This window comes from Crocodylus siamensis, chromosome 4 (assembly GCF_052110815.1).
Source record: "Crocodylus siamensis isolate JL-2025a chromosome 4, ASM5211081v1, whole genome shotgun sequence".
In the NCBI taxonomy this organism is placed as follows: domain Eukaryota; kingdom Metazoa; phylum Chordata; order Crocodylia; family Crocodylidae; genus Crocodylus; species Crocodylus siamensis.
Window position 1 is genome coordinate 165,152,303 of NC_143398.1, and position 27,532 is coordinate 165,179,834.

The 27,532-nt window shown below is 42.9% G+C and overlaps 1 protein-coding gene across 4 annotated transcripts in view; it reads left to right on the forward strand.

Annotated features, from left to right (window-relative positions):
• Nucleotides 1-27,532, forward strand: part of CARF (calcium responsive transcription factor) — a 59,541-nt gene that overhangs the window by 17,017 nt on the left and 14,992 nt on the right. For all 4 annotated transcript variants that reach the window (XM_090044773.1, XM_090044771.1, XM_090044775.1 and 1 more), the window contains 7 exons: nt 593-677; nt 13,172-13,361; nt 16,676-16,796; nt 19,133-19,276; nt 19,804-20,037; nt 21,017-21,179; nt 25,573-25,648. In XM_090044773.1, coding sequence (XP_089900899.1) covers nt 593-677; nt 13,172-13,361; nt 16,676-16,796; nt 19,133-19,276; nt 19,804-20,037; nt 21,017-21,179; nt 25,573-25,648 — 1,013 coding nt within the window. The remainder of the gene's footprint in view (nt 1-592; nt 678-13,171; nt 13,362-16,675; nt 16,797-19,132; nt 19,277-19,803; nt 20,038-21,016; nt 21,180-25,572; nt 25,649-27,532) is intronic.

Here is a 27,532-nt window from a genome sequence, read left to right on the forward strand (position 1 = left end):
GGGGGCTGGAAATATTCCCTTAACAGATGTTGCATCTCACTCCTGAAGGAAGCATGGAAACGCAATTCTCAATTTAAACACTTGATTCAGTCTCCAGAGTTCTGCTACAAATGTCAGTAAATCTCCAACAAGATTGGTCTGTTTGTCTTAAAAGTGTTCTGGCTGTGATTTATTTATTTATTCATTCTATCAGCAAACATTATGAAAAAAATCTAGTATTTGCCAGTGAATTTTAGCTTTTTAGAAGCTAAAAAGTTCTAATATAAGGATATACTTCTGTTTTTTTATTGAATGACAGCTTGGGTGAATACAAAAGTCAGTTGTAGTTTAAATATGGCATTGCTGGTTATATAATTGTTAATTATTTTAGCAGTAACTTGCAGAAAAATATATTATGAGAAAAACTATCAACTGTTTTAAAAACAATTGCCAAAATCAAGGGAGTGGCTACCATGACTACAGTTTCATGATAAACATTAACCATAGTTATAATGCAATGATATAAAACAGAGGAATTCTATATTACCTGTAGATTTGATTTAGATGTTGCTCTCCTCTCCTGGTTATCTATGTTGTTGACTTTTCTTTTCAGGATGGTGGAAGACCCCTTTCCTGTCCCTCTTCAACCACTGCCCCCAAACACTCCTGCATGGGCTCGTCGTCTCAGGCACTGCGAGGTGGGCTGCAAACAATCCTAACTTTTTCAATTCATCTAACCTGAGGAATACCCAAAGAAATAAAATGTTAGATGTAGAATTTTTTTGTGTTTTTAAATTTCACAACTATATTAAAAATGTCTGGTGACTTTTTAAAATGGAAATGTTTTAGAGCCATTCATGAGTGTTGTGCAAACTCAGATGCTTATTCAGATATTGCTTCTTTTTATTTTATTGAATAATCCTTGGATTAAAGTATTTCTTCCTGAGGGCCCAATTCTGCAACTGTATGTAGTTAACTGTACCCTGTAGCAGTTGAGTTCAACCTATTTACAAAAGTAAAAGAATTCCCTGCATGGTTGCAGGATAGAGCCATTTGTATAAGTACTCTAAATGATCTGAGATGTTTGAAAAGTATCTTGTGATTTTGCTTAATGGTACTCTCCACAGACAACACAATGCTTGCTTGTTTGTTTCATTAATCAAAAGGATTTTCTTACTTTATCACAGATATTTTCCTCCTTGAAGTAACTAGACAGCTGTTTGCTATGTCAATCATTTTGAAAATGTGGTTGCAGTTTTGCAACAGTTAATTCCTTTATGTTCCTCAACATTTCCCAAAATTCAGGAAATTACGTATTCCTTGTTGTTCAGTATGCAGTTCTTAACACTTGCATACAATTTTATAGTTAATTTTATAACTATAGGTTGAATGATTGTCCCTTACTCTTGATCCCTAGACTTAAGCCAGAGGCTTCCTGATGCCAGGCTCTCTCATTCACAGGCCTGTGGTCCTGTGCATTTCCTATTTGTGTGAGAGGATAACTACTACTTACGGTGAAAGGCTGCACCTTGCATTAAAGTTGCTTTTATAAATACTTAAAAGGTGTTAATAAATGATTGATTATTGTAAACAAATGGCTGCTTGTTAGAGTTCAGGGATCAATCCATTTCATATAATTATTTAATTCCTTCTATCCTGTTTATCATGAATATGCTATTCTTGTCTGTAACACCTGTTCAGGCTTGCAATACCTATTTAATCATTTAATCTTGCTCTTTATTTTTATATAAAAGACTTTAAAAAAGTAAGTGGCAGTTAGGTATCTGTCTCTGTTGAGTCCTTTAAAAAATCTATATAAAAATCACATTAGCATAGTGTTCAGGTACCATAGTGTTCTGACGTCTGCTGCCCCTGCTTCCTGCCCCCCCACCCCAAAATAAAAATAACCATAAAAATTGCATTCAAATTGTATGCAAAATTGACTTATAAGTGGGCCCCTGACAATCCAGTAGTAATCATGCTGCAACCCCTGCAGAAACATTGAACAGACTAGTACTGTGAATGCTGTCACATCTGGTGGGGAGGCTGGGGAGTTGTGTTGTCTCCTTCCCCTAAATTTTGAACCTGAAAATGTGAGGTTGCCTTCTTGGAACAATACAGTAGTTGCTTAATTTTTCTTTTTCTTTAAAAAAAAAAAAATAGATAGATAGATCTCTGCCACTGCTTAAAGGGGCAGTTCTACTGTGAGGGTGTAAAATCTCTACTACTCAACAGAACTATTCTGTGCGTGTATTCAGAGGCATCTTCACCTCTTAGTAATAGAAACATTTTTTTCTGATTTTATTTATTTTTTTCTTGTTCCTATTTGTCCCTCAGACCCAACAGGGCTAAGGAGAAACTAGCTGAATTCCATTCTGTATGTATGACCAGCTGACACGTTTTATTAAACTCCAGATGTTTGCACTGTGTAAATCCACTAAAGGCAGTTGGGTTGTACTGATGTCACCAAGGATATAGTATGGAGACAATGGAATTTTTTGGGGGCGTAACCTGTTCCCTCCTGTCCTGCAGAAACTTAATGGTAAGGTAAAAAGAATATGGGCTGAGTTTGTAGGACTGTTAAGTTTGAGAGAGAACTTCTTTTTATTTCACAGTTGAACATGCTTGCAGCAGAAATCCTTGAACCCAAAACAGGGCACCCATCAATTCCATTTTTTCAGTCACTTGATGGGCTAGAACCAGCTTTAAACTATGTCAGACTGTGTGTGTATGCTGAGAGGGAAGAGAGCAAGTGAATGCAGTGGCAGTATGCCATTGGCCATGTATAATAACTGGCACGACTATGAATCCATGGTTTCTTTGAATAGTAGGTTCAGCCCTTAGCAGTCAGTAACATTCTTTTGCTCCAAAGGGTGAAGAGTAATCTGGCCAGTGCTGTAATGCTGATTTTTAGCAGCAAAAGCTTCACTTTTCAAGAGATATAAAGGAATCCTGATAACAGTGCTCTCCCTGAGCCCACTTGAATTATTCTGCCTATATCTGCTCTACACACACAGCTGGCCTTTGGGTGCCATGTGTGCCACAAGTTGGCTTGAGATAAGGCCATCTTTGTGTGGCATGTGGCATATCAAGGAGGAGACAGGTTAGCACAGCAGCAGGTACAGCAGGAAGCAGAATACCAGATCAGGTAGGGAGCAGAGGACAGGAAGCAGGAAATCTTAGCAGATCAGGCAAGGGAAGGGGATTGGATTGGCCTCGGAAAGGGTCCTTTGGGCTCACTTGTGGCATGCCTGCCAAAAAGGTTGGCTCCCAGTCCCTTAGGACTTCTGCATGCTGATGCTATTGCTTCCTGCACATGTTTCACATAAGCAAAACTATGATCATATAAGATTTTATATTCATTTCACTGAAGCAAATGGTGCGGAAAAGGGGAAGAGCTGATGCTTTGCTTGGAAATAAGACAGGCGAACAGTGTAGTTATCTATCTCACAATGATTGGCTGTTGACATATATATATCCCCCCTGCAGCCCCTTCTTCCCATCTCTGAATTAGAGACAATCTTCCAATAATTAGATTCTATACATGAAAAATTATTACAAACTTGCACATTTTCCATGTATAGAATCTAATTATTGAGGGTTGTCTTAAATTCAGGGTCATCTAGAAATGATACTATATTTATTCAACTCTATTTAAAAATTGCCCATCTATGGCAGCCTTTTGACCCTTTTCAGCTTTATCATACAGCTGATCGAGTGATTTATTTTGAAGAAAACAACTTTATTTCCACAATAGTAAGAGAAAACTGGCGTTCAAAATATAACAAAATATTCCACTTACATTTTGAAATCACTTGAACTTTGAGTTGCTTCCAAAGGGTGTTTAAGCCCATCATTTAAACATAAACAAGTTTGGTCATTTTGCGAGTCATGAAGGACAGAAAAACAGCTTCTGATCTTGAGGGGGGTGAATTTGGAATTACAAATTTTGTTGGAGGATTTTGTGGAATGCCACGTTTTTTGTATACATGCTTCCAAGTTTGGTATTATTCTTGTTCATCTCTGTATAATTTGCATTTTCAGCTTGTCAAATTATTTCATTCTTGATATTTGCAACGTAGCTGGTCATGTACAAACAGAGGCTGTGGTAGGTAAACACCTACTCTATCAAGTATTTGACCCTGATATTACAGAGCACCCTCTGGAGTGAGGGAGAGTGCTCAGGGACCACCCTTTTTGGCCTCTGAGAGTATCACCTTGCCCCCCTGAAGCCACTAGGCTTGGCTTTTAGAGCATGTGGCATATCAGGCTCCTTCCAGCTTTGAGAATCTTGGCATTTTGGTTCCTCACTCTCCCTGGTTCTCCATGGTCCTGACTCAAGGAGCTAGCATCTAGTTTCTTTCCTGAGAGAGAGGCTTTTCCTCCTTGCAGGAGTTAAGTGCAGCCAAAAATTCCAAGCAGCACAGAAGCCAGTCTCTTTATTAAAGGCATTTATTGGGGCAAGGGCCATCCAGCTAGTGGTTCTTTACCTGCTCCAAAGGAGTTAAGCAGTCCCTCTATCCCCAGTCCAGTCCACACAGCCCCAGGCATCCCCAAAGATACTCAATTGTTCCCTTTCCAACTCCCCAAAGCTCCTTCACTTCTCTGTCCTCCAGTCTTTCTGGCCAGGAGCTGACAGGTTGCCTTTCCTGCGCCTCCATTTTCAATTTTATTTCCTCTGGACACTTCTTGGATTAATATGTCAGCAAAACCTTTTAAAACTTGATGCAAAGGGTCCACCTTGTCTCATCCTGCATGTAGGCAGCCCTAGCACATAACCCTTTTATTTTCTTTGCACAGGAAATTGAATTGTAGATGTTATAACAACATGAACACAGTTAACACATAAATACCACAATAAAATCTATAGTCCATCACACTTGGCTTTTGTTGTTAATCATCGTAAAAGTGATTCTGATAGGAAATTGCCTCCTACACATATTAAAAGACGGAACTGTGTCCAGTAACATGATGGAGAGTGGGAGGATGTGAATGAGACACTAACCCTGAGTGTAGATGATGAGGGTTGTTGGGTGAGGGGAATGGCACCTTGCCCCAGGAGCTTTTGCCACAGCAGACACAGTCCTCTGCCCAATAGTATGTCTTCAGGGGCTGTGAAGTGGAGTACATGGGGCATAAGTTTATGAAAGCTTATGCTCTTTCTATATATCTTAGTTAGCTAGTTTGAGGTACATAACTACTCTGCCTTCTGCCGACTCTAGACTACCATGACTGTCTAGCTTTCTGTCTTTTTAAAAGTCACTGCCATAGACCACTTGATTAAGTTGCCTTCTTAAATGCATGTTTCTGGTAATCTGACAAAATCAGAGCAATCTTTGTACGTAGGCTCAGTCGCCTCTCCGATCCTCTTGAGAGAAACAGCAGATTCATCTGCTGTAGCTGTTACTCCTTGTGTTATGGTGAAGTTTTGACTTTTTTAAAATGGCTACAAGACAGTGGATTATGTTGTATATCTGTACAATCCTGGGACAAAAGACTCTTTTTCCCTGTACAAATGCAATGCCTGTTTATAGCCTAAAAGCAACTTGCCTAAGGAGTTACAAAAAACCTGGTGGAGCAGAGAACTGAACTCTGGTTTCCATAGTCTCAGACTAATATTCTAACTACCAAACTGTCTTTCTTTTGTGTTTCCTCTATTATATGCATGCTTTTGTAACCTTCAGTTTGGATTGTTGCTGTGGATTCTAGATGGGGCTATCCTTAAAGACTTAGAAACTGAATGCAGAATACATACAATCACCAATTTAAAGAGCAGATCTGGTTGCAGGGAACATGTTGCTCTAACTTCTGCAGATTGAGTTCTGTTTCACTTCTTGGTGCAATACAAGGTATTTTGTGTGTTCAACAGAACCTTCTGTGCTATGGGTCCTCCCTGCACAAGGTTCCCTCTGCAGCGTTGCAGTGGTTTAAACAGAGCCTCCAGCATCTGGGCTAGTAGTACCCATGATTTGAACAGAGGAGCAAGTCCAATTTATAGATTTTTCAGGGCATGGAATAAGGATTACTTTTTTCATGTTTTCCTGATAATGGTTATAGGAATGGGTTTATTACAAGTTTGAGGGAAGTTGTTCAGTATTTTATTTTCTAGCATAGGCTTGGGTGCTGAGTAAAAAGATACAAGATTAGATGACATGAGAGCTAAACTGCAATAAGCATTTAGATATAACACATTCCCTGCTGCTAGCAGACAGATCTGCTCAGAGTAGGTTTTCATGAAAAATGGTCTAGAAGAGTAATGCTGCTGTTTTAAAGGAGTAGCACAATTAGTACTGTTCAGCTGTGAATTCACCGTGACCATTTCACACATCTATTCCCATCCCATGGTAAGCAGAACTTAGTGGGGCAGCATACCTCTGAGTAAAGCAGGGTTAAATTAGTATGATTTAGCTTCTGTGGGACACTTACCTGCCTGTACACCAATGCCAGGAACTTGGGGAATAAATAGGAGGAACTGGTCCTCCTGCTAAACAAGAATGACTATGACCTCATAGGGATAACGGAGACCTGGTGGGACTCCACCTGTGACTGGGCCACAGGTATAGACAGCTATACCCTGTACAGGTGAGATTGCATAGATAAAAGGGGTGGGTGTGCTACAGCTACACATCCCTGAAAATTGACATTGGCACCCAAGAAGGACAACTGGAGTCTCTGGGTTAGAATACATGGGAATGTGTCGGGCCATTAAGGGGGTACTCCTGCACTGAGCCACCCACCTCACTGTGCCTGACTACCTTCCAGGCTCTGAGTGCCTCCCTGGGGGCACCTCGCATCTGACTGACCCCCTTCCTGGAGCACACCTGCTAGTCTGGGGGTACAGATGCCACCACTCAGGGCTGGGCTTGATTCTGGCACTGCAGCCCCTGGGAAACACAGGCCTTGTAGCCCTCAAGGGTACTTGACTCACTTCAAGTACTTGGGGTGCTTCCCTTAGTCGGAAGCACAAGTAGTGGTCTCCCTTAGTCAGCCAAACCAAGGGGACTCCAAAGCATAATCTAGACCTACTCCCAATAAATCTCCCATGCTAGGTACAAAGGAGAACTTTATTGGTTACTAGGAGTAGAGTTCGAATAGGGTACAGAGTTGAGTAGTATCAGATAAATTCCATAGAGCAAACAGGGTGGCTGGAGTAGCCTTTGATCACGCATCTGAGTTACTGCAAGTTTACGTATTTAGTTAGATCTCAGGTAGCTTACTCACAAGTATCATCCAGAGGCAGGTGGAGGTTCCCTCTGGAGGCAGGCAGCTCATTGATCATGAGTTTTGAGAGAGAGAGCAAGTTTCAGATGGTCCAGCTCTTCTCTCTCTCTCTCTCTGAGTTTTCCTCGTGGCTACTGCTCCTCTTTCTGGCCAGTCCTTAACTTATATAGCCCTTATGACCTCATTTACCTGGTCCAATGGAGGCCAGCAGCTGTTGGCTGTCAGCCAACCAATTTGAAATGCATCACTGGTTGCTGGGCAGACTGGCAGTCTCTAGCCCACCAGGGAGCCCAAGCCCCTCACCCAGCCATATCATGTCAGTCATGTAGGCAGAGGGAGCAGGTTTCCCTCCTCCCTCAGGAATGTATCCAGCTCAGGTTACCTGAAGAGGTAGGGTAAGGTGTGTACCCTCTGCAGGGCCCATACTAACCAAATTGTCACAGAGCAGAGTTTTTGGGGAGAAACAGGTGGCCTTCTGCCACACTGAACATGGCACAGGGGACATCGTGGTAGGAGTTTACTACAGACCTCCTAACCAGAAACAAGACTTGGACCAGCAATTTGCCAGGGAACTGGCTGAGGCTGCATGCTCTCGGTGCATGGTTGTTATGGGAGACTTTAACTACCTGGACATCTCATGGGAAGAGCACTCAGCCAAATCCAGTTGGTCACAAAGCTTCCTCATGTGGATGGATGAACCCTACCTGACTCAAGAAGTCTGTGGGCCAATGAGAGGTAAAGCATTGCTGGACCTGGTACTGGCCAAAGGGGATGACCTAGTCAGTGACCCTAAGAACTGATGGAAAACTGGGTGATAGTGACCACAAGCTGAAAACCTTTACTATCCATCACAAAGCTGGCAAGTCAATCAGCAAGACAGAAGTCCTCAACTTCAGAAAAGTCAACTTTGACAAGCTCAGAAGGCTTGTTGTCAAGGCCCTAAGGGACCATGACTCAACAGGAAGAGCAGTGCAAGAGGAGTGGTTGCTCCTCAAGGGAGCGATCCTGACAGCATAAGGGATGGCCATTTCATCTTGGAAGAAGGGTAGCAAAAGGGCACAGTGACCCCCTTGGCTCACCAGGGAACTTTAGGACCTCCTACGCCTCAAAAGAGAGACTTATAAAGGATGGAAGGCTGGAATTACTACCAAGGAGGAGTACTCAGTACTGGTCTGTACCTGCAGTGAGCGGATCAGGAAAGCCAAGGCTGCAACCAAGCTCCATCTGGCTTCACATATCAAGGATAACAAAAGTCCTTTTTCAGATATGTAGAGAGGTAGAAAAAATGCAAGGGTACCATTGGACCCCTGCTGAACCAAACAGGACAGCTGATAACCGACACCCAGGAAAGGGCCAATCTGCTTAACGGGTACTTTGCATCGATCTTTCATCAGTCCAGTGGGACAGCCCTGCCTAGCAAGATGTGGGATGGCTAGGGTGAGAGTGTATTTATACCCAGCATTGGTGTTGATCTAGTAAAGGATCACCTTGAGAGGCTGGACACCTTCAAGTCAGCTGCTCCTGACACATTACACCCTAGAGTATTCAAGGGCACTGGCAGATGTCATAGCCCAACCATTGGCAAAAATATTTGAAAACTTGTGGCGCTCATGTGAAGTACCTAAGACTGGAAGAAGGCCAATGTGGTACCCATCTTCAAGGAAGGGCAAAAAATAGATCCTGGGAATTACAGGCCAGTCAGCTTGACCTCAGTCCCTGGTGAACTTCTGCAGAAAATTATCAAGGAGACCCTTCTGGATAAGCTGGCTGAGGGCAACATCCTGAGGGACAGCCAGCACGGGTTTGTCGCAGGTAGGTCTTGCCTGACCGATCTCATCTCCTTCTATGACTAGGTGACATATCACCTGGGCAAGGGAGAAAAGATTGATGTCATATATCTGGCCTTTAAAAAAGCCTTTGATCTGGTGTCTCATGACCTCCTCATGGAAAAATTGGCCAAACGTGGCCTCGGCTACACCACAGTCCAATGGCTGGGAAATTGGCTCTGAGGTCGGACCCAGGGAGTAGTGGACGATGGTAGCAAATCGTGGTGCTCTGTGACCAGTGGTGTCCCCCAAGGCTCTGTCCTTGGACCAGTTCTCTTTAACATCTTTATCAACGATGTGGACATTGGTGTCAGAAGCGCACTGGCTAAGTTCACCTTTGCCCCAAAGTTTAGTGTCATAGCATCCACACCTGAGGACAGGCTAGAGATCCAGGCTGACTTGGATAAACTTAGTAAGTGGGCAGATACAAACCTGATGAAGTTCAATACTGATAAATGTAAGGTACTCCACCTTGGGAGGGTGGGGAACATGCAGCATACTTAGGCTTGGCAGTGCTACTCTTGCTAGCACCACTGCTGAAAGAGACTTGGGAGTCATGATTGACCACAAGATGAACATGAGCCACCAATGTGATGTCACAGCTGGTAAAGCCAACAAAACTCTGGCTTGCATCTATGGATGCTTCTCAAGTAAATCACAGGATGTCATCCTCCCGTTGTACTCGACCTTGGTGAGGCCACAGCTGGAGTGGCCCCATCCAATTCTGGGCTCCACAATTCAAGAAAGATGTTGAGAAACTTGAGAGAGTCCAGAGGAGAGCCACGCACATGATCAGAGAGCAAAAGAATAGGCCTTATGAAGAAAGGCTAAGAGCCATGGGACTCTTCAGTCTGGAAAAGCTTAGGTTCAGGGGGGACCTGGCTGTTTAGAAGTACATAAGGCGTGTACATCAGGACCTGGGAGAACATCTGTTCACCAGAGCACCCCAAGGAAAAACAAGGGCCAACAGTTAAAAACTCCTCCAAGACCACTTTAGGCTGGACATAAGAAAAAATTTCTTTACAGTCCAAGCCCCCAAGACCTGGAATAGACTCCCTTCAGGACTGGTGCAGGCACCTACTCGTTAACACTTGGATGCTTATCTTACTAGGATCCTTTGACCCTAGCTGACTTCCTGACCCTGGGGCAGGGGGCTGGACTTGATCATCATCGAGGTCCCTTCCAGCCCTAACGTCTATAAAATCTATTAAATAAAATAACTATCACCAGAAAATGCATACAACTTTTTTTTTGTGGTCAGCTTGAGATTGAGGCGCATAGCTGGCATGGGCTAGGTTTTCCAGATTCAATGGGAAATGTTTTTCTTAATACAGTACAAAATAATAGAACCTAAAATACATAAGGTAGCTTTTTAAAAACAAAACAAAAATCTAAAAAGAATGAACTCAAGCAAAATTTTAAAAATTATTTTTTTTTAAAAAATCACATTCCCGTTATTTAAATGTTGTCCTTAAAATCAGTCTATGTATAAACATGATTTTCCTGATCAGGTGTTTGGTGCAGGAAACATTCCAATATAATTTTCTTTATATGCAACTGATTTTTTTATATTTTAGCTGTATTTTGCTTTAAAATACCTAGAATATCTAGAGAGAAGTGACTGTTTTCTGTGATTTCTTAGGCTGTGGACTCCTGTTTTTTACTTCCTATATAGAGCAGATTGCGGGGAGGGGAAGGGAAGAAGAAATTATATCCTTTTGGTATCTTGGGCTGTAAAAAGCAGTGAATTATTATGCCTCCCATATCTTCTCCACCCTGCTTCCTCTTCCTGTCCTCCATGCATATGGATTTAAAGAAATTTTCTTAAATTTAAGCTTAGAAATTATAAGTAAAGATTTATAGCAGAATCTGTGTCTGTCTTCAGTTGCCTCCCTCTTCGCACAGGAAATATCAAATCTATTTTTAGTACAAACTTGGCTTCAAGGATCTCAGTGTTATGCTTATGAGGATCTACAGATTATAAAGACTATTTTATTCCTCCTTTGCAAGAATGAGCACTCTCTAAATGTTAGTGGTATGTTTGTTGGACTAATCTAACTTGTGTTGTAGTTTTGCACAACTCCGTTGTCTTCAGTGCAGTTCTGTCTATGGGGTTGAGTTTGACTCTACAAATTCCTTTTCTTTCTTTTTGTGTCCGCTCCAGAACAGTTTGCAGAGAACTGATAGATTCCCTTGTTGTTCACTTTGTGCTAGATAGCACTTGTTCCCTGCTTTTCTCTTCTGATGCTTTCTCATCTCTTTTTAATTGGTAGGTCTTTTGGGATATAGACTCAAATGATCGCCTCTCTTCAAAAGTTTGATCTCTAGGTGGAGTGTAGCATTATACCAGGCGTAGGCAAAATAGTGGAACAAGCAAGCAGCCAGAATCCATTTCCCAGCAGCCCCTGCCCACGTGGCTGGGGCCAGTTTCTGTGGAGACCCCAGCAGCAGCCGCACTGTGATATCGCGAGGCTGTGGTTTCTGTGGAGACTGACTCCAGCAGCGCTGGTAGGAGGTGTGGCAGGGTGCAGAACTGCTCCAGAGCCCAGCTGGGATCTTGTAGCAGAGACGGCATGGTCCAGAGCGATGATCTGCAGCCTGCACACCCCTGGCCAGAGCGTGCAGGATACAGATTGTGGCTCTGTCCTTGCTCTGAATCAAGCTGTCACCACTGCAAGATCCCAGCTGGTCTCCAGAGCAGGGGCAACACTAGGGGGAGACTTGGGGGGGGCTATAGCCCCCTGTAGCCACCCCTCCGGTGGTACCACTGCCTCTGCCCACCAGGCACAGGGAGTGGCAGCTGAGCCTGCCCCATTCCATTCCAGCCCACAGCACAGCCCCCCCACCAGGAAGAGGCTAGCACCACTGCTGCCTGCCAGTGCTGCTGGGGCCAGCCTCCATGGAAGCCCTGGCCCTGAGTGGCAGGATCCAACCTGTGTGCCAGACCTTGCCTGCTCCTGCACTATACAGTGATCCTGTGGCCCATTCTGAATTATTGTACTTTGCAGAAAACAAAAAAAACCCCCAACAGGTGGGGAGTGAGGCAGTTTTAGTACTGAGCCCATTGGGGCAGGGGGAAGTGGGGTTGAACAGTTTGACTCCCTTAGGGGTGTCACCTGGCGCCTTGGACTGCAGGACTTCTTGTGGGCAGGATCCAACATGGGGCACCCAGACAGCTGCCAGGGCCACCACAGCATTGGTGGTGAGTCTGGCGCCAGCAGCAGCGAGGGGTGCAAGTGCAGTGGGTCCAGAGGCAATGAGGTGCTTGGGTGCAGGGGCCTGGTGGTGGCAGTGGATCTGGGGGAAGATTCCAGAGGCACTGGTGATGGCCATGGCCAGTGGTGTCCAAGGGGCCTGAATTTGGTGGTAGGCCTCTTCCCCTTACCCCCCTCCCTCCCTTCCAGCTTCCAATAGCCCACTGATAGCCTGGTCAGCCAGCTAGGGTCGCTCTGCAAATCCTATGTTTGATGGCTGTGGTGATATGATGATGATGATAATATGATACAAGATTATGTGACTGGCTGGCTGTGACTGAAGTCTTCAAGGAATAAAATGCTTAATATGTTCTTCTTCATAATATAGCCAGTAACTCACCAAAAACACCTTTTCCAGTATTAATTGACTAGTAATAAGTATTAATTATACTAGAAAAACAGGAACTGGAGAGAAATCCAGGCTGAAAGAATTAACTTGATTCTGTCTTGGTGCTTATATAACCACTGGTTAGTAGGAAGTTCAGTCTTTGTTGCATGCCTTGTTCTCATTTGCCCAAAACTTAGTATGTGCTTAAAAGGTTTCAGAGATCTCCAGACCCTTCAGAAAATGGGAGTTTTTACTTCCTATATAGCCAGATAGTAGTGTAGCAATTTTAACCACTGCTGAGACATTTGCAGTACTTCACCTAGTGTGTCAGGCTGGTGATGTTATCAACTCAACAAAGGCAGGTATTCATTCTTTGGCAAATATGGCTGTTAATCAACTAGTACAAAAGCCAATAAAAAACCCACCCAAACATTTTAGATAGTACCTTCACCTGCTTGCATCCCAGAATCCTTGACTGCATTTTTTTTTTTTTTTTTTTTTTGTATACTGAATAGCAGTCGGATTGGTGAATAATCCTATTATTTCACCTCCTTTCCATGCAGAAAATTGGGGACTCGTACCGTGGCTATTGTGTGAGTGAGACAGAATTAGAGAGTGTTCTAACGCTACACAAGCAGCAAACACAAAGTGTGTGGGGGACACGCCAGTCTCCAAGCCCAGCCAAACCTGCCACACGGTTGATGTGGAAATCTCAGTATGTCCCATATGATGGGATCCCTTTTGTCAATGCAGGTAATTACATTTCTTTAATAACTGGTTTTCAAAGTTTCAACATCTGTAAACCTTTTGGCCATTAAAAAGAACCCACCTGAGACTGTATCTCAGTATTCTGGCAGAATATTACTAGGTATTGGTAAAGTCAAGTCACAAACATGGAAAAAGTTGACTTAGTGAGTTGAGCCTCAAATTTGATGCATATGGGTTCCTGGAACCACAGGTTCATATTGTAATGTAAATGTTTGAGTCTCTTGCTTTTTTTTTATTAGAAGTAGATTAACTAAGCACTGGGGCAGGAGTCTTTTTTTTAAATGAGACTTTTAAAAAGAAGGCTTTGTGTGCTCTGCTTGGACATTGCAGTTCTCAGAAGGCAGTTCCAGCAGTCATGCAGTTTCGACAGCTTACTGAAAACCTTGGACAGCAAGAACCTGTAAAATATTTTAAATAGCCCTTAAATATATTTTTTAGTAATTTTATACTTTTTAATTTATGGAGCAGGTATTATATGATAGAATAATGAGTGAGCATTTAGATGTGATCATACTAATCAACCCTCAATTGTAACTTGATGTGATTATTGTGTCTGATTGGGTCCAGGTTGTGTTTGTACTGGAAGTAATTGGAAAAAATTGTCACTTGAATTAAAATATAAGCCTTCCAACTATAAAGTGAAACAAGACTAGAAAGGACAAATACAGAAAAACAAGCCTTTTTTCCAAGAGATGTGCCAGATGTTTTGGGGTACTTACAAGATCACTCTAATGAGCAATTCCTTCCCTCCCCAAAATGAGAAGGTTAGAGGTGGAACATGCTAAATTCATCACTTTGTTTCTTTGTTCAAAAAAATGTAGATGGCTTTGAATCAGAATATGTATAATAGGGGTGTGCAAAGCGTGCAGTATTCGATTCATATTTGGATTCGGGCTACCGTGATTTGATTAAATGATTCAGATCACTGTCCTGATTTGATTTGGCCGAATCTGAAGATTTGATGCTGATTCTCTGAATCAGTGATTTGGCCATAGACACAGCTTTATATGGTTTTTTCTATGTACCTTGAGGTACCAGGCACACTGAGATGGTGGGGTGGATGGAGCGTCCCACGGGAGCACAGTGGTGTCCCCCACGCACTCAGCGGCGGATGTGGAAGTGAACTTCCAGTCCACTTCTAGGTCCACCACCCAGTGCGCGGGGGAATCCCCTCCTCCCCTGCGGCACTCTGGCCCAGCAATTGGCAGGTATTCCCCCAGACCCAGGAGGCACCAGTCACCAAGCTGGGGGGCAGGGCAGTCCCCATTGCGCTTGGCGGTGGACCCAGAAGTGCTACCAAGCATGTGGGGGACCTCCCTGTGCTCCCTGTGACACTCCATCTGCCCCACCAGCTCAGCATTCATGAGCTGCGCCTGGTACCTTGAGGTACGTAAAAAAAATCATAAAAAAAAATCATAAAGCTGTGTCTATGGCCAAATCTTCAAATCTCTCTGAATCAATTTGGAAGCTTCTGATTCGATTTGGAGAGATTAATGAGTCTCCTGATTTTGATTCAGAGATTCAGCCACTGAATCTGGCCATATCTACTCCAGTTTGAATCAGAGACTGAAGCTTCGCGCATCCCTAATATTATAATGCTTTCCTGGTCAGACTTAGAGCAAGGAGGGATTGTGTAATGTCTTACATCAGGGGCAGGCAATTATTTTGGGCAGAGGGACGCTTACTGAGTTCCTGCAAGCCATCGAGGGCTGCATGACCGTCAGCCCAGGGCAGAATAATATTAGTTTTCTAAATTTGTTAGGGGCCCCGTGGGCCAGACAGAATGGCTTGGCAGACCACATCTTGCCCTGAGGCTGCATTTTGCCCACCCCTGTCCTACATACTACTCTACTAACACATTTTAGTTCTAGCCCACAACATTCCCACTATTAAAATCTTTAGAGCAGAGGCTGCCAGTTACCAAGAGTGGCTGATTTACTGAATTCTAGTTATCTGAAATTCCTAAATAAGTGAAGGTCAGTGACACTACTCCCGAGTTACAACTTGCCAATGCTTTACTGAGGTACAGTTTCAGGCTTCCAGAGATCCCTAGCTGTTCCCGCTTGAAGTACCATTCTTCAATAGCTTGTAACCTCTACATAAGTAGAGTTTTTGTGTTACCTTTTTTGCCTCTCCTTCTATTGAAGCAGGTAGCCTTCAGAAAGGTAGCTCGCTTCATATATTGTAAAATAGGATGTTCTGATCATCCAGATCCTGACTTTACTAAGATTTCAGACATGCTATACCTTTGTAAAATTGAGGTCCTGCCAATTTTTTGCAATGCCTGTAAACAGGGACTAGTTTGATACAATTATTCCTCATAAGTTACATGAGCCAAAACTTGTTTTCTGAGGGTTTGGTTCATTGAACCAAAGTACATTAAACTGTTTCTGAATTAGTTTTCTGTGCATTTTTTATTTTAAATGGTACATGCTTGTACAGGGGATTACCATTCATGTAGAACCATTTGTCTCAACAGTAGCTGTTTCACAAGCTAGGAAGTGGCATATAAAAAAAGAGTTCAAGGGTAGTTTGATTATGGGAAAAGAAGTGCTAGGGATCAAACTTAAGTGTTCACGATAAATAATTTCCCTTCTTAGCTATGCTCTGCCAAACTGTAACCAGCATTTCACTCCACTTGATCAGATGTCTGAATAAAAGAATGAGGTTATATCAGTGAAGTTTACAGCTAAATTAAGTACTGTTTTGTAATGCTTTTTGGGGTTCTGTATTTATGTCACATTGGTTAACGTAAGGGATTGATCAAATGTGGTCAAAAGAACAGAACTTTGAACGGGAGGCCAGGAACATCAGGTTCAGATATTTTTTTTTCTTACAACCGATTTGCTGTGTAATTTAGGGCAGATCCTATAATTCAGGGAAGATCCTACCCTTATTCATGCTTATCAGCATCTTATTCTGTGACTAGCTCAGAAAATGAATCATTATGTACAGTAAAGATGCTAATAGGAGTAAAGGTGTCAAAATCTGGCCTTTAGCCTCCCTGTAAAATGGTTGTTGCAATATTTTAGTTTCCCACCTGATAGAAGTACTCTGAGGAATAATTATTTTGCAAAATGCTATGAACAATGTACAGTAAGTGCCAAGTTTCATTTTCAGAAATGCTGGTACTCTGTAACTTGGGTATTTACTACCCTGAACACGCTAGTGCTCAAAGTATGTGGAAATAATTTAAATAAAGTGTTTCAGATTTTTTTCCTTCAGAATTTTTTTAATAGGGTTTATGGAACTGTTGGACGCTTGAATTTATAGTTGAGCCAGTTAATTTCTATCCACAGGAAGCAGAGCCATTGTGATGGAGTGCCAGTATGGGCCAAGGAGGAAAGGTTTCCAGCCCAGAAAAGCTGGTGAGCGGGAAAATTCATCAGGCCATCTGTACAAAGCCACTTGTCCAGCACGGTAAGCATTAGCAACAAAATTGAAAAAAATCCCAACCGAGGCTGTTGCCTGAAGAAGCTGCCAGTGCTACACGAGCTTGTTTCTCAAGAAATATGACAGATAACTGTACGCTATTAGAATGACATTTGTCTTGGTCCTGGTACCAGTTCACACCATTGTCCACCAGATAGTGCTTAGGGATCATTAAAGCACAATTAACCCTTAAATGGAACATGAAATGTGAACACGGGCAACTCAAGTGTCCTACAATCAAAGTCTAACTTTATTAGTAAAACAAGTACAGGCATACCTCGGAGATATTGCAAAGTGAGCAAACGCTGTTGGAAAAATGGCGCTGATAGACTTGCTCGACGCAGGGTTGCCACAAACCTTCAATTTGTAAAAAAAACGCAATATCTGCGAAGCGCAATAAAACAAGGTATGCCTGTATTATCTTAGCAGTTTCTATATTCAGAGAGAGAAAAAACACTTTGATCTCACTCAATCCCAGATGTTACTTTGCTTCAAAGAAAAGATGGCCACTCAGTTCCTGAAGCAAAGGGTGTGTTGTTGGCTGGGACAATCCAGACAGGTGTTGAAAGTTGGATTCATAATGCAAATGCTGATAACAGCGATGATGTGCTTAACTTTCTTGCTCCCCCCTTTTATGCTTTTCTTTAAACTTGACTCCTTTGACTCCTTACTTTCAGATTGGTCTCTCTGCAGTCAGCATATTGTTCATATTTTGTCCTGTCAGCATGTTCCTTTGCTCAACAGACCCATTACGAGCACACCTCTTAATTTGGCCTTTTTCCAGTGTATTTTAAGCATTGTCCATTGGTCTCCTTTATTACCTTCATTAACATATCCAATCATTTCATCCCTCTGATTCAGCTGGTTAGTGCCAAGTTCAGTTAATCTGAGCTAGTAACAAAACTATTACTATGTTGTGTTAGAAAAAAACTTCTCACAGTGATAGCAAAAGGAAAGAGACATCATGCGAGCAAACTTAAGGCCATAAGCTGTTTGCAAGAAACACGGCCAGCTGATATTGCCAGCACCAGCAAAATTAAAAGTTCAGATTAGAACCATGAGGCTATACAGAACTTTATAGGCTAGATATAAAGGAAACTTTAAACAATACTGTGTTTCAGCACTGTATAAACAGGTGCAACTTTAAAGCCTAAAATATGACAAGATACCCTAACATACCAGTCTGATGTTAGCACCAGTCTATGTTAAATATATGTTCAGAAGAAGGATGAATAATTTTCTGAGTGGATGTTGTTAAAATCGATGAGTTTCTTAAATCTTCTATTCTGGGTCCCGCTTGCTAGGAATTCCAGTATACCTTATAAGTCCAGACCAGACCAGGCCCCTCCAGCCATGCTCACTGCCAGACCTGCTGGGGCTGGTCTCCATGGAAACCCTGGCCCCACACTGTGACCACTCTGCTGCTTGTGGGGTCTCCATGGAAACCACCCACAGCAATGCAGGCAGGGACTGCTGGGAAATGAAGTCTGGCTGCCGGCTGGATCCTCCATTTTGTTCACCCCTGCCTTACAGGCTCTTAAATCATTATACATGGAGTTTATAACAACGCTATTGGCATTTATTCTGGTCTTCATTTTGGCAGTGTGTAAGCTGGGTAACAGTTATTTCAGTTTTCTAAAAGGGGCAAAAAAGCCTTATAGATTTTGGTTGACCTCTTTGGTTTTGCCTCTAGTAATTTGGAAGAATATATTTTTTTCAAATCAACTTTGACAATGGATCATAGTGTCAAATTGTTTATTGTGAAGTTGGGGGATGGGGAACTTTAGGTGAATGGGGGGGGAACCTCCTAAGTTACTAGGGTTATTAATTGATGGCAAGTGTGCAATTTTTTTAAATGAAAGTTTCATATGAATTTATAGTGTTTTATATTACCCTCTGGAGACTGATATATCCAGAAGCTATGCAGACTGATTTGCAGCCAATAATTGATCAAAATGATGGGATAGAATGCAGTATGGCAGTGACCCAGATTTATTGGAGAAATCTATCTAAACTACATATGGAATCCAAATTTACCAAAGCACTTCTTCTTATTTAATGCCAACAACATCCGCTGGTCTCCATCCTCCTCTTCCTCCTTCTGTGTGAACTTTTTTATATTAATTTTCTGTGCTTTCGTTCTGCAGTCTTCCAGTTCACCTATTATCTTGCAAACAAACCTTTGTGTGTACTTCTGGGGTTTCTCTAGAGCTTCTCTGCAATAAATTTTGTAATCTGAAACAAAATAGCTGGTGTTTCTGTCTCCTTCTGAAGAAAAGTATAATGAAACCAGGTGTTTTCTGGTCTGTTTTATTCCCCGGAAGAATCTATATTAAAAAGGTTCAAAAGTTTCCCGAGTACAGAGTTCCTACTGACCCCAAAATTGACAAGAAAATCATACGAGTGGAGCAAGAGAAAGCATTCAACATGCTGAAGAAGAATTTGATGGATGCAGGAGGGGTTCTCAGGTGAAATTTCCATCTGTTTAATTATCTTGACAAATTGATGATAAACAAATTTGTTGCTTGTGTGGGGGGGTTTTTTCCTCTTCCCACAAGACAATTAAAATTTTTATTGTAAAAAGCAGAAAGATGCTTCCAATAGTCTTGTTTAGTGCAGAAGGTGTTATGTTGTGGTATTAATGCAAAAATCATGATAAAAAGGCAGTAATGGGTGCAGTTTGGCATGCCCCTTGCCACTGAGCTGTGGTGTGCAGCTCTACCATTCTCTCTGTAACCTTTTGAAATCTTAACAGCTATGGAAATCAGCTGTCTGGAAAGTGCGGCATCAGTGCCCACAATTAATGCTACTGGGGTGAGGGTGTTTCAGACGTGGTAGAGGTATAGGTGCACATACCTCAAATCCTGTTGGTGGCTTTAATGATGAGAGCCTCAGTCACTAGATTTTGTTCCAAAACCTGGAAAAGAATTTAAATAGTCTTGTTTTGCTGTCTCTACTTGGGAACTGGACCTGGAAACTCTCTCTCTCTTGTCAGGTGGTATGTGCAGTTACCCACGCAGCAAGCGCACCAGTACCATGAAATGGAGCCCTCCTGCCTTCCTCTTTCACCCTCCCATTTCCCCATATCCTCTCCTGAGGAAGAGGAAGATGGACTGAGAGATGAGAACTGCGCTTTGCCCTCTCGACTTCATCCACAAGTAGCAGATAAAATCCGAGAACTGGTATCTCAGGGAATAGAACAAGTGTATGCTGTGAGAAAACAACTAAGGTATAGCATAATCTGCTCTAAGTCAGTTAGCTTGTTTCTATAGTGCTGTATCAACCATTGCATTAATTTGCCTTGCAGCAGTAGGGCAAGGCTGACTTTTTTTTTCTCCACAAATAATATTAGCATTTGTTTTAACTGAACCTTTACTCTTACATGTTAATATCAGGTGTGTTGTCTTCTCTTGCCTCATTATATATCATTGCTTAAGGCTGGTCTTCCAAGTGTTGAAACTCCCAAGTTTTGCTAAAATAGCTCTCTAAAAATTTTAGGTCATGAGATTAGATGCAAAGGGAGTTATGCTGTGGACTATATTACCATATTTACCTAAATCAAAGACAACTTTGAATTTAAGATGACCCCTGCCCTCCAAAAGTTAGATTCTTTACATACAAAACTTATAAATGTGTTATTTTTCTATATATAGAATTTAATAAAGTATTGGAGGGAGGTCTTAAATTTACCCCTTAAATTTACACCCCTTGCTTTAGCAGGAGGAGGAGGATGCAGGCAGTGGAGTGGCAAATGATGAAGGGGACAGGAAGCCTGACCCCTACGGCATTCTGGCCCCTGCTGCTTACTCTGTGCAACAGTTCTGGCTCTGGTTCTGGCTCCAGGCACACAGCACACAGTGGCTTCTGGTCTGGGCAGGCAGCTGCTCTAGCCCTAGTCATGCAGCTGTGACAGCAGGAGCTCGAGCTCTGCCCCTGGGTCCAGGTTGGGGCTATAGCCAGAGCTGCAGCAGCTGTGAACCTCAGGCCAGTATATCAAATCCAAGATGAGGTTTTCCACTCCCATCCATATTGAATGGGGAAAAAACCTTGTCCTGTAGCTGAGAAAATACTGCAACTTCTTGTTTGGATCTTATTTGTGGAAAGAGGAGAAGACTGTTGGGAGGGTGTGGGGAAGTAAAATCTGCTAATATGCAAATATATTTTTAACTGCTTCCCCTTGCCGTCCTCCATTTTCTAACACATGACAGAAAATATGTGGAACGAGAGCTTTTCAAACCGGATGAAGTGCCAGAGAGGCATAACCTGTCTTTTTTCCCCACTGTGAATGACATCAAGAACCACATCCATGAGGTGCAGAAGTCCCTGAGAAATGGGGAGATGGTGTATAACTCTGAAAGCATCCCAGCAACGGTACTATTGGTGCTATACTCACTTCTATCCATCCTTCTTTTTTCTTTTTTTTTTTTAACTTTGGTTGAAGGATTTCAGGATTCAAGTAAAAGTTTCTGCTGACTTGTATTCCTGATGATAACATTTTCAAAGGACACTTTGCCTGGGAAGTAATAAATAATATCTGAGTAAGGGTCTTTAGGCCTTTGATAGCTGTATTTATCTCATCAGTTGATAGTTTGTGCAGTAGTCTCATATAATGAAGTCATGAAATGAAGGCGGTGTCTTCTAGAAGAATGATCATTGGGAGGTTGTAATTCTTGTCCTGTCATCTTGAGTGCCTTGAAGTCATTTCTTGCTTTTCCTCTGGAAAAGATGGATGAAATGTACCTTCCTACTTCATGTGAGGTAGTTAATGCCTATGTAGTGTTTCGAACAGGTAAAGGACTATAGTAGTGCTAAGTACTATTTACTTAGCATACCTAAAACTGAATACAAAATAAATATTTAAAATTGTGCAGTAACTGTAACGTATATTGTCCATTAATTTTCTGTGGGGTCATTTAGAACAGACAATGACAGTAATTTCTCTAGTTTGAAAGGCAAAGTATGTATTGGCTATGAAGAAGTTCCAAGGGTGTAAACCCATTTCTGCCAGAATGTAGTATGGTGAAGATTTTGTATTGCTTAATATATGTTGCCATGATAACCAGGGTATATCCCCCAGCTTCACAGCACTTCTGGTCATAATGAATAGATGCATCTTCAGTACCTAGTCTGGTGGTTAACATTAAGGCTGCTTACAGATATAAAAAGCCCCCCAAAATAGCACTCTCCTTTAAGCTTCATGTGCCCCTGTGCTGAGCCTAACATCATGGCCAGAAGAGGCATCATGTTAGTTTGAACCAGCTTGCCCAACATCTGTATACATCGGGTGCTTCAGTGGGACTTTTTTGATACTTTTATCTAATAGCTGATTGAATCAGCTTTAGGTAAAAGCACCAAACCTCCCTCACCGAAGTGCATGATTCATATAGACGCTGTGGAGCTGCGTCATAGATTCATAGACTGTAAGGCTGGAAGGGACCTCGGAAGATCATCAGGTCCAACCCCCTGCGCCAGTCAGGAAAGATTAGCTGGGGTCAACTGACCCCAGCAAAGTGACCGTCCAGTCTCCCCTTGAAGATGTGATTGCACCACCTCTGGAGGGAGCTTATTCCACAATCTAGACACTCTAACTGTAAAGGTTTTCCTAATGTTGCGCCTGAAATAATCTTCCAGGAGTTTGTGGCCATTCTTCCTGGTTTTTCCCAAGGGTGCCCTTGTGAACAGTTGTTCAACAAGCCCTTGATGTATTCCCCTGATATAACATTAAGCTGCTACCAAGTCCCCTCTCAGTCTTCTCTTTTGTAGGCTGAAGAGTCCCAGGTCCATGGGGCTCTTCAGCCTAGAAAAGCACAGGCTCAGGGGTGATCTGATGGCCACCTGTAAGTTTATCAGGGGTGAACACCAGTATCTGGGGCAACGTTTGTTCACCAGAGTGCCCCAAGGGATGACGAGGTCAAACAGTTCTAAAGTACTGCAAGACCATTTCAGGCTGGACATAAGGAAGAATTTCTTTACTGTCCGAGTCCCCAAGGTCTGGAACAGCCTGCCATCAGAGGTGGTTCAAGCACCTACATTGAACACCTTCAAGAGCAAATTGGATGCATATCTTGCTGGGATCCTATAACCCCAACTGACTTCCTTCCCTTTGGGCGGGGAGCTGGACTCGATGATCTTCCAAGGTCCCTTCCAGCCCTGATGTCTATGAAAACTATGAAACCTTTCCTCATATGGCTTGCCATGCAAGTCTCTGATCATACGTGACCCTTCTCTGGACTCTCTCAAGCTTTGCACTTTAACAAGGATGTGGTAGTGCCTAGAACTGGAAGTAGTGCTCCAGCTGCAGTCTCACCAATGCTGAGTAGAGTGGAAGAATCGCTTCCTTGGTTTTGCTGGAGATGCATCGATTGATGCATGCTAGAGTGTTATTTGCCCTGCCAGCTACAGTGTCGCACTGCTGGCTCATGTTCATATTATTACCCCCGGGTCCCTTTCATTCGTGGTGCTGGTCAGTTTGGCACCACCAAGCCAGTAGGTGTTTAGGGGGTTGTTCCTCCCCAGGTGGAGCACTTTGCATTTCTCAACATTGAACTTCATCTGGTTCCAGTCTGCCCAACTTGCTAGCCTGTCTAGATCCACCTGTATCTGTAGCCTATTTTCAAGTGTGACCACATTTCCCCATAACTTGGTGTTGTCCGCGAACTTGCCCAGTGAGCTCTTCACCCCCACATCCCAATCACTGATAAAGATGTTGAAAAGTACTGGACCAAGCACCAACTCCCATGGGACACCTCTGGCCACTTCTTGCCAGGATGACACAGATCCGTTCATTAGGACTCTCTGGGTCCTACCCCACAGCCAGCTTGATACCCATGTAACTCTCTTATCTGGGTGGCAAGTTATCTGATCATAAAAAGAGGTGAGGTTGGTAAGACAAGACCCGCCCTCAGTGAAGCCATCCCAGCTATCATTCAGAATCCTACCTTCTGCAAGCCTATCGCACATAGATTCCCTAATGAATTTTTCCGGGATTTTCCCTGGGATAGAAGTTAGGTTAATTGGCCTATAGTTACCTAGGTCCTTCCTCCTCCCCTTCTTGAAGGATGAGCACAACATTGGTCCTCTTTGGAGTCTTTAGGGACCTCTCTGGAGTGCCATGAGTTTTTGGAAGAGGTTTGCCAGGGGTTCCACGATGATTTTGGCCAGCTCCTTCAGCACTCTCAGATGAAGTTCATCCAGTCCTGCTGACTTATATGTCTAATTTCTTTAATTGATCACACATCACTTCTACGGCAGTAGTAGGAAGGCAGTCATTCCTGACCTCATTCTGTTCCCTATCTGGCATGATTTTCCCCTTAGCTTGGTGAAAGACCAAAGCAAAGTAGTCATTCAGGAGTTCAGTTTTCTCCTGAGTGCTGGTAACCAGCTGTCCTGAATTGTTGAGCAATGGCCCCACACTCCCATTTCAGGTCCTTACATACCTAAAGAAGGACTTCTTGTTGTCCTTGATTCCTGTTGCTCATTTTAATTCAGTCGCCACCTTAGCCTTTCTAATTTGTTTCCTACAAGGGTCAAACTAATGCAGTGCTTCTTCCAGTAAAGTGCATTTGTTTGGGGTTTTTTGCCATGTCTGTCAGCAGCCTAAGTGGACTAGACAGGATATATCAGGACAGTGAGACGGCAGCAATACATGAGAGACAGAAAGCGTGTGTGCGCGAGAGACAGAAAATGGGAGGTGAGAGAGAATGTTATGTTGATGTGGGTTATTTTTATGCTTCATGAGAGGAGGAAGATTTCAGCCAAGATCTGAATACAGGTGCATGTATTGGGGAATAAGAGGTCTGATGCATATTGGATGGCTTGGAAGAAGGCATGAGGGAAGAAAGGGACTTGCATCAATGGAGTGAAGGGAATGAAATTAAATGTTATAACAGATAGTTTGATTTGGGGAGCCAGTAAATCTATTTGTAAAGGTGTTTGAAGAGCGGGATGACTTAGTGTAGGTGGTGAGGAAGGATGAAAATACTGGCTGTTGCATTTGGGATGAGTGCAAAGGAAGTGAGACAAGGAGATGAGAAAGGAGATTGCAGTAATTGAATGAGAAAGCAGTATGCGACTCTGAACCCAGAAAGTTGTGTGCAGGGCTTAAATGAGGTTTTTAACAACCCCTGATTTGTATGTTACTGCTGTAACAGAACTTCAATTACACTATTTAGAAGTCAGTTGATGTATTAGGGTTTCTTATAAATAAAAATGTTTAATTACATTTCAAAGCTCAATTTATTAATACATTTTTATAAGTAAATTTTAAGGGTTTTTTTTCTCTTTTTGTTCTAACTTGCCCAGACCTGAATTCGTGGCTCTGTTTCTCCTACAATGACATAAATACGTAAACAGGACACACTGAAGAATTATTTTATTCTTTTATAGGCATTTGTGATATTTTCTGCTTTTGCAAGATGCAAACAGAATCTTGAATTCAAGTCCTACCCTGTAACTAAAAAAAACCTTATTTTCAGATCATTTGTTTTTATATGTTTAATTTTCAGTTTTAAAGTCTACCCACAACCTGTGGCAGTTTAACCTACCAGTTACAGAGTGTTTTAAATCCTTTTGAAACATGGCACTTTATCTTTAAGAATCTGAAAAATTACCCAAGACTTCAGAAAATACACAGTATAAGGAAATAAGAAGGTAATATTTTGGCTGTTAGTTTTCATTATGGTTTGAACCTTTGCAGTATCATAGAGAATATGCGGGTGCTTTTCCCATTTTAGACGACTGACTTTTTTTTTTCTTCTCCTTTCAGCTGCAGTGGACCACGGACAGTGGGAATGTACTCACCGAGACAGTAACTGTTACATTTGCATCACCACCTGCAGAGGGTAGGAGCATATCATATCTTGGTTGTCTTCAATTTTTGTTTCAGGGGTGTCACAAAGTAAAACTTCCTGCCAGAGAGCTTAGCATACTTAGTCATTAAAGGAAAAATGATGGCAAGAAGTGACTATTGGAGAGGAATTTCCCCCCCCACCCCTTCCCCTGTCCCCCTTCACTACACATGAGAAATGTGTTTGAAGTTCCCAATATAGCAAGTAGCAGTCATTAAAACCATACACTTTGCCTTCTAGACAGCCTTTAACATGTCAAGATTTGGGTTTCTATGAATATAGTAGTGTGAGCATATTAAAGAGCTACTTCAGTTTTGATTCACAGAAAACACTAATAATGTCTGGATATAGAATCATGAAACGTGCTCCGTGGAGTGATGTTTGTGACAGGGTATGATGATCTCAATAGGGTTCAGTTTGCTGAGACCCTTTAAATATGTGAGCTCTCACGGGCTTTAGAACTACACCTGGGCACCTTGCTGACTCAGGACCAAGTGAAGTTGGTGGCATATTGATTTCACATGCAAATCTTTAAGACTCTGATTCTGTCACTGGAATGCAATTTAATTTTTCCTAGTCGTAATTATAATAAAACACAGATTTTTAGCCGACATCAGTTCAGCAAGATGCATTTTTTGTTAAGTAATACTTTTGTCAAGTAACCTCTCTCTTAGTTAAAGCACGTTGTGAAGGCAGTATCTCTTCACAGCAGTTACTATGCCATTAACAGAGCAATGAAGAAAAGCCACAATGTGATTACTGAAGGAGTTCATTCTGTCAGAATGGAGTCATATCGCAAGATTAGCTGTTGAGAGATGCTCATTGCACATAATGCTTTTGCCTTAAGTGGGTGACTATTATTGCTTTAGATCAGATTATTTGATGAGCAGAGATCCTGTTTTTCTCTAATTAAAATGGCAGATTCTCTGATGAAAATGCAGATTATCTGATGAAAACGTAAAAATCTGCAATTAAAATGAAACGCCACGATAGATAGATAGGTATCAATTGAATACAATGTTTCATTGATATATTTACAATTTTAAAGCAGTTTGGAAGCCTACCAGTGCCTCAGTCACTATAATAAAATAAATTCTAAATACCTCTACATTTTGGTATTTGATTTTGGGTTTTTTATCATGGAAAACCAGAGCTCCCCCTGCCCCTTAACTGACAGACTGCAGGCCAGACCTCTCACTCTTCCCTCCCCACCCCCCAACAGGCCCTGGCCCTGCTGGTGCCTCTTACCACCCACCCACAGCCCTCTGCTCCCCACCCCACCAGCCCTGCTGGAGAGGGGCCTCCAGCTGCTAGGGCTACGGGGCCAGGAACCCAGGTCCACAGCACCCAAGCCCCAGCGTCTGCTAGTGGGAGGTCACTCCTGCAGTGGAGCAGAGCACAGAGCCTGGCTTCCCCTCCCCCTGTGGGTGGCATGGCCGGAGTGGAACCCATGGCGGGGCAGTGGTGTGCTTTCTGCTGTGGGCTTGGGTGGGGAGGCAGAGGGATCCGTGCCCCCTAGATCTGTTCAGGGGGTCGGGGCAGGCTGCCTGCTACCCTCCCCCAGGGCCTTCTTGGCTCTGCAGGCAGGACCCGTCATGGCAGGACAGGGTGGGGCTGGGCAAGGAAGCTCCTTGCTGTTGCAAGCCCTGTGCAATGTATTCCCTGCTTGCCCAGCAGCAGCAAGGGGCACAAGCCTGCACTACTGCTGCTAGGTGCTCAGGGGATGCCTTGGCTGGGTGATTCAGGGCTTGCAGTGGTAAGGAGCTTCCCCGCCTGGCCCCACTTTGCCCTTCTGTACCTGGTCCCACCTGCTGGGCTGCAGAGGGGGAGCCCCTGCTCCACATACAGGTCCCCCCTGCCCCCTCAGGAGTGCACACT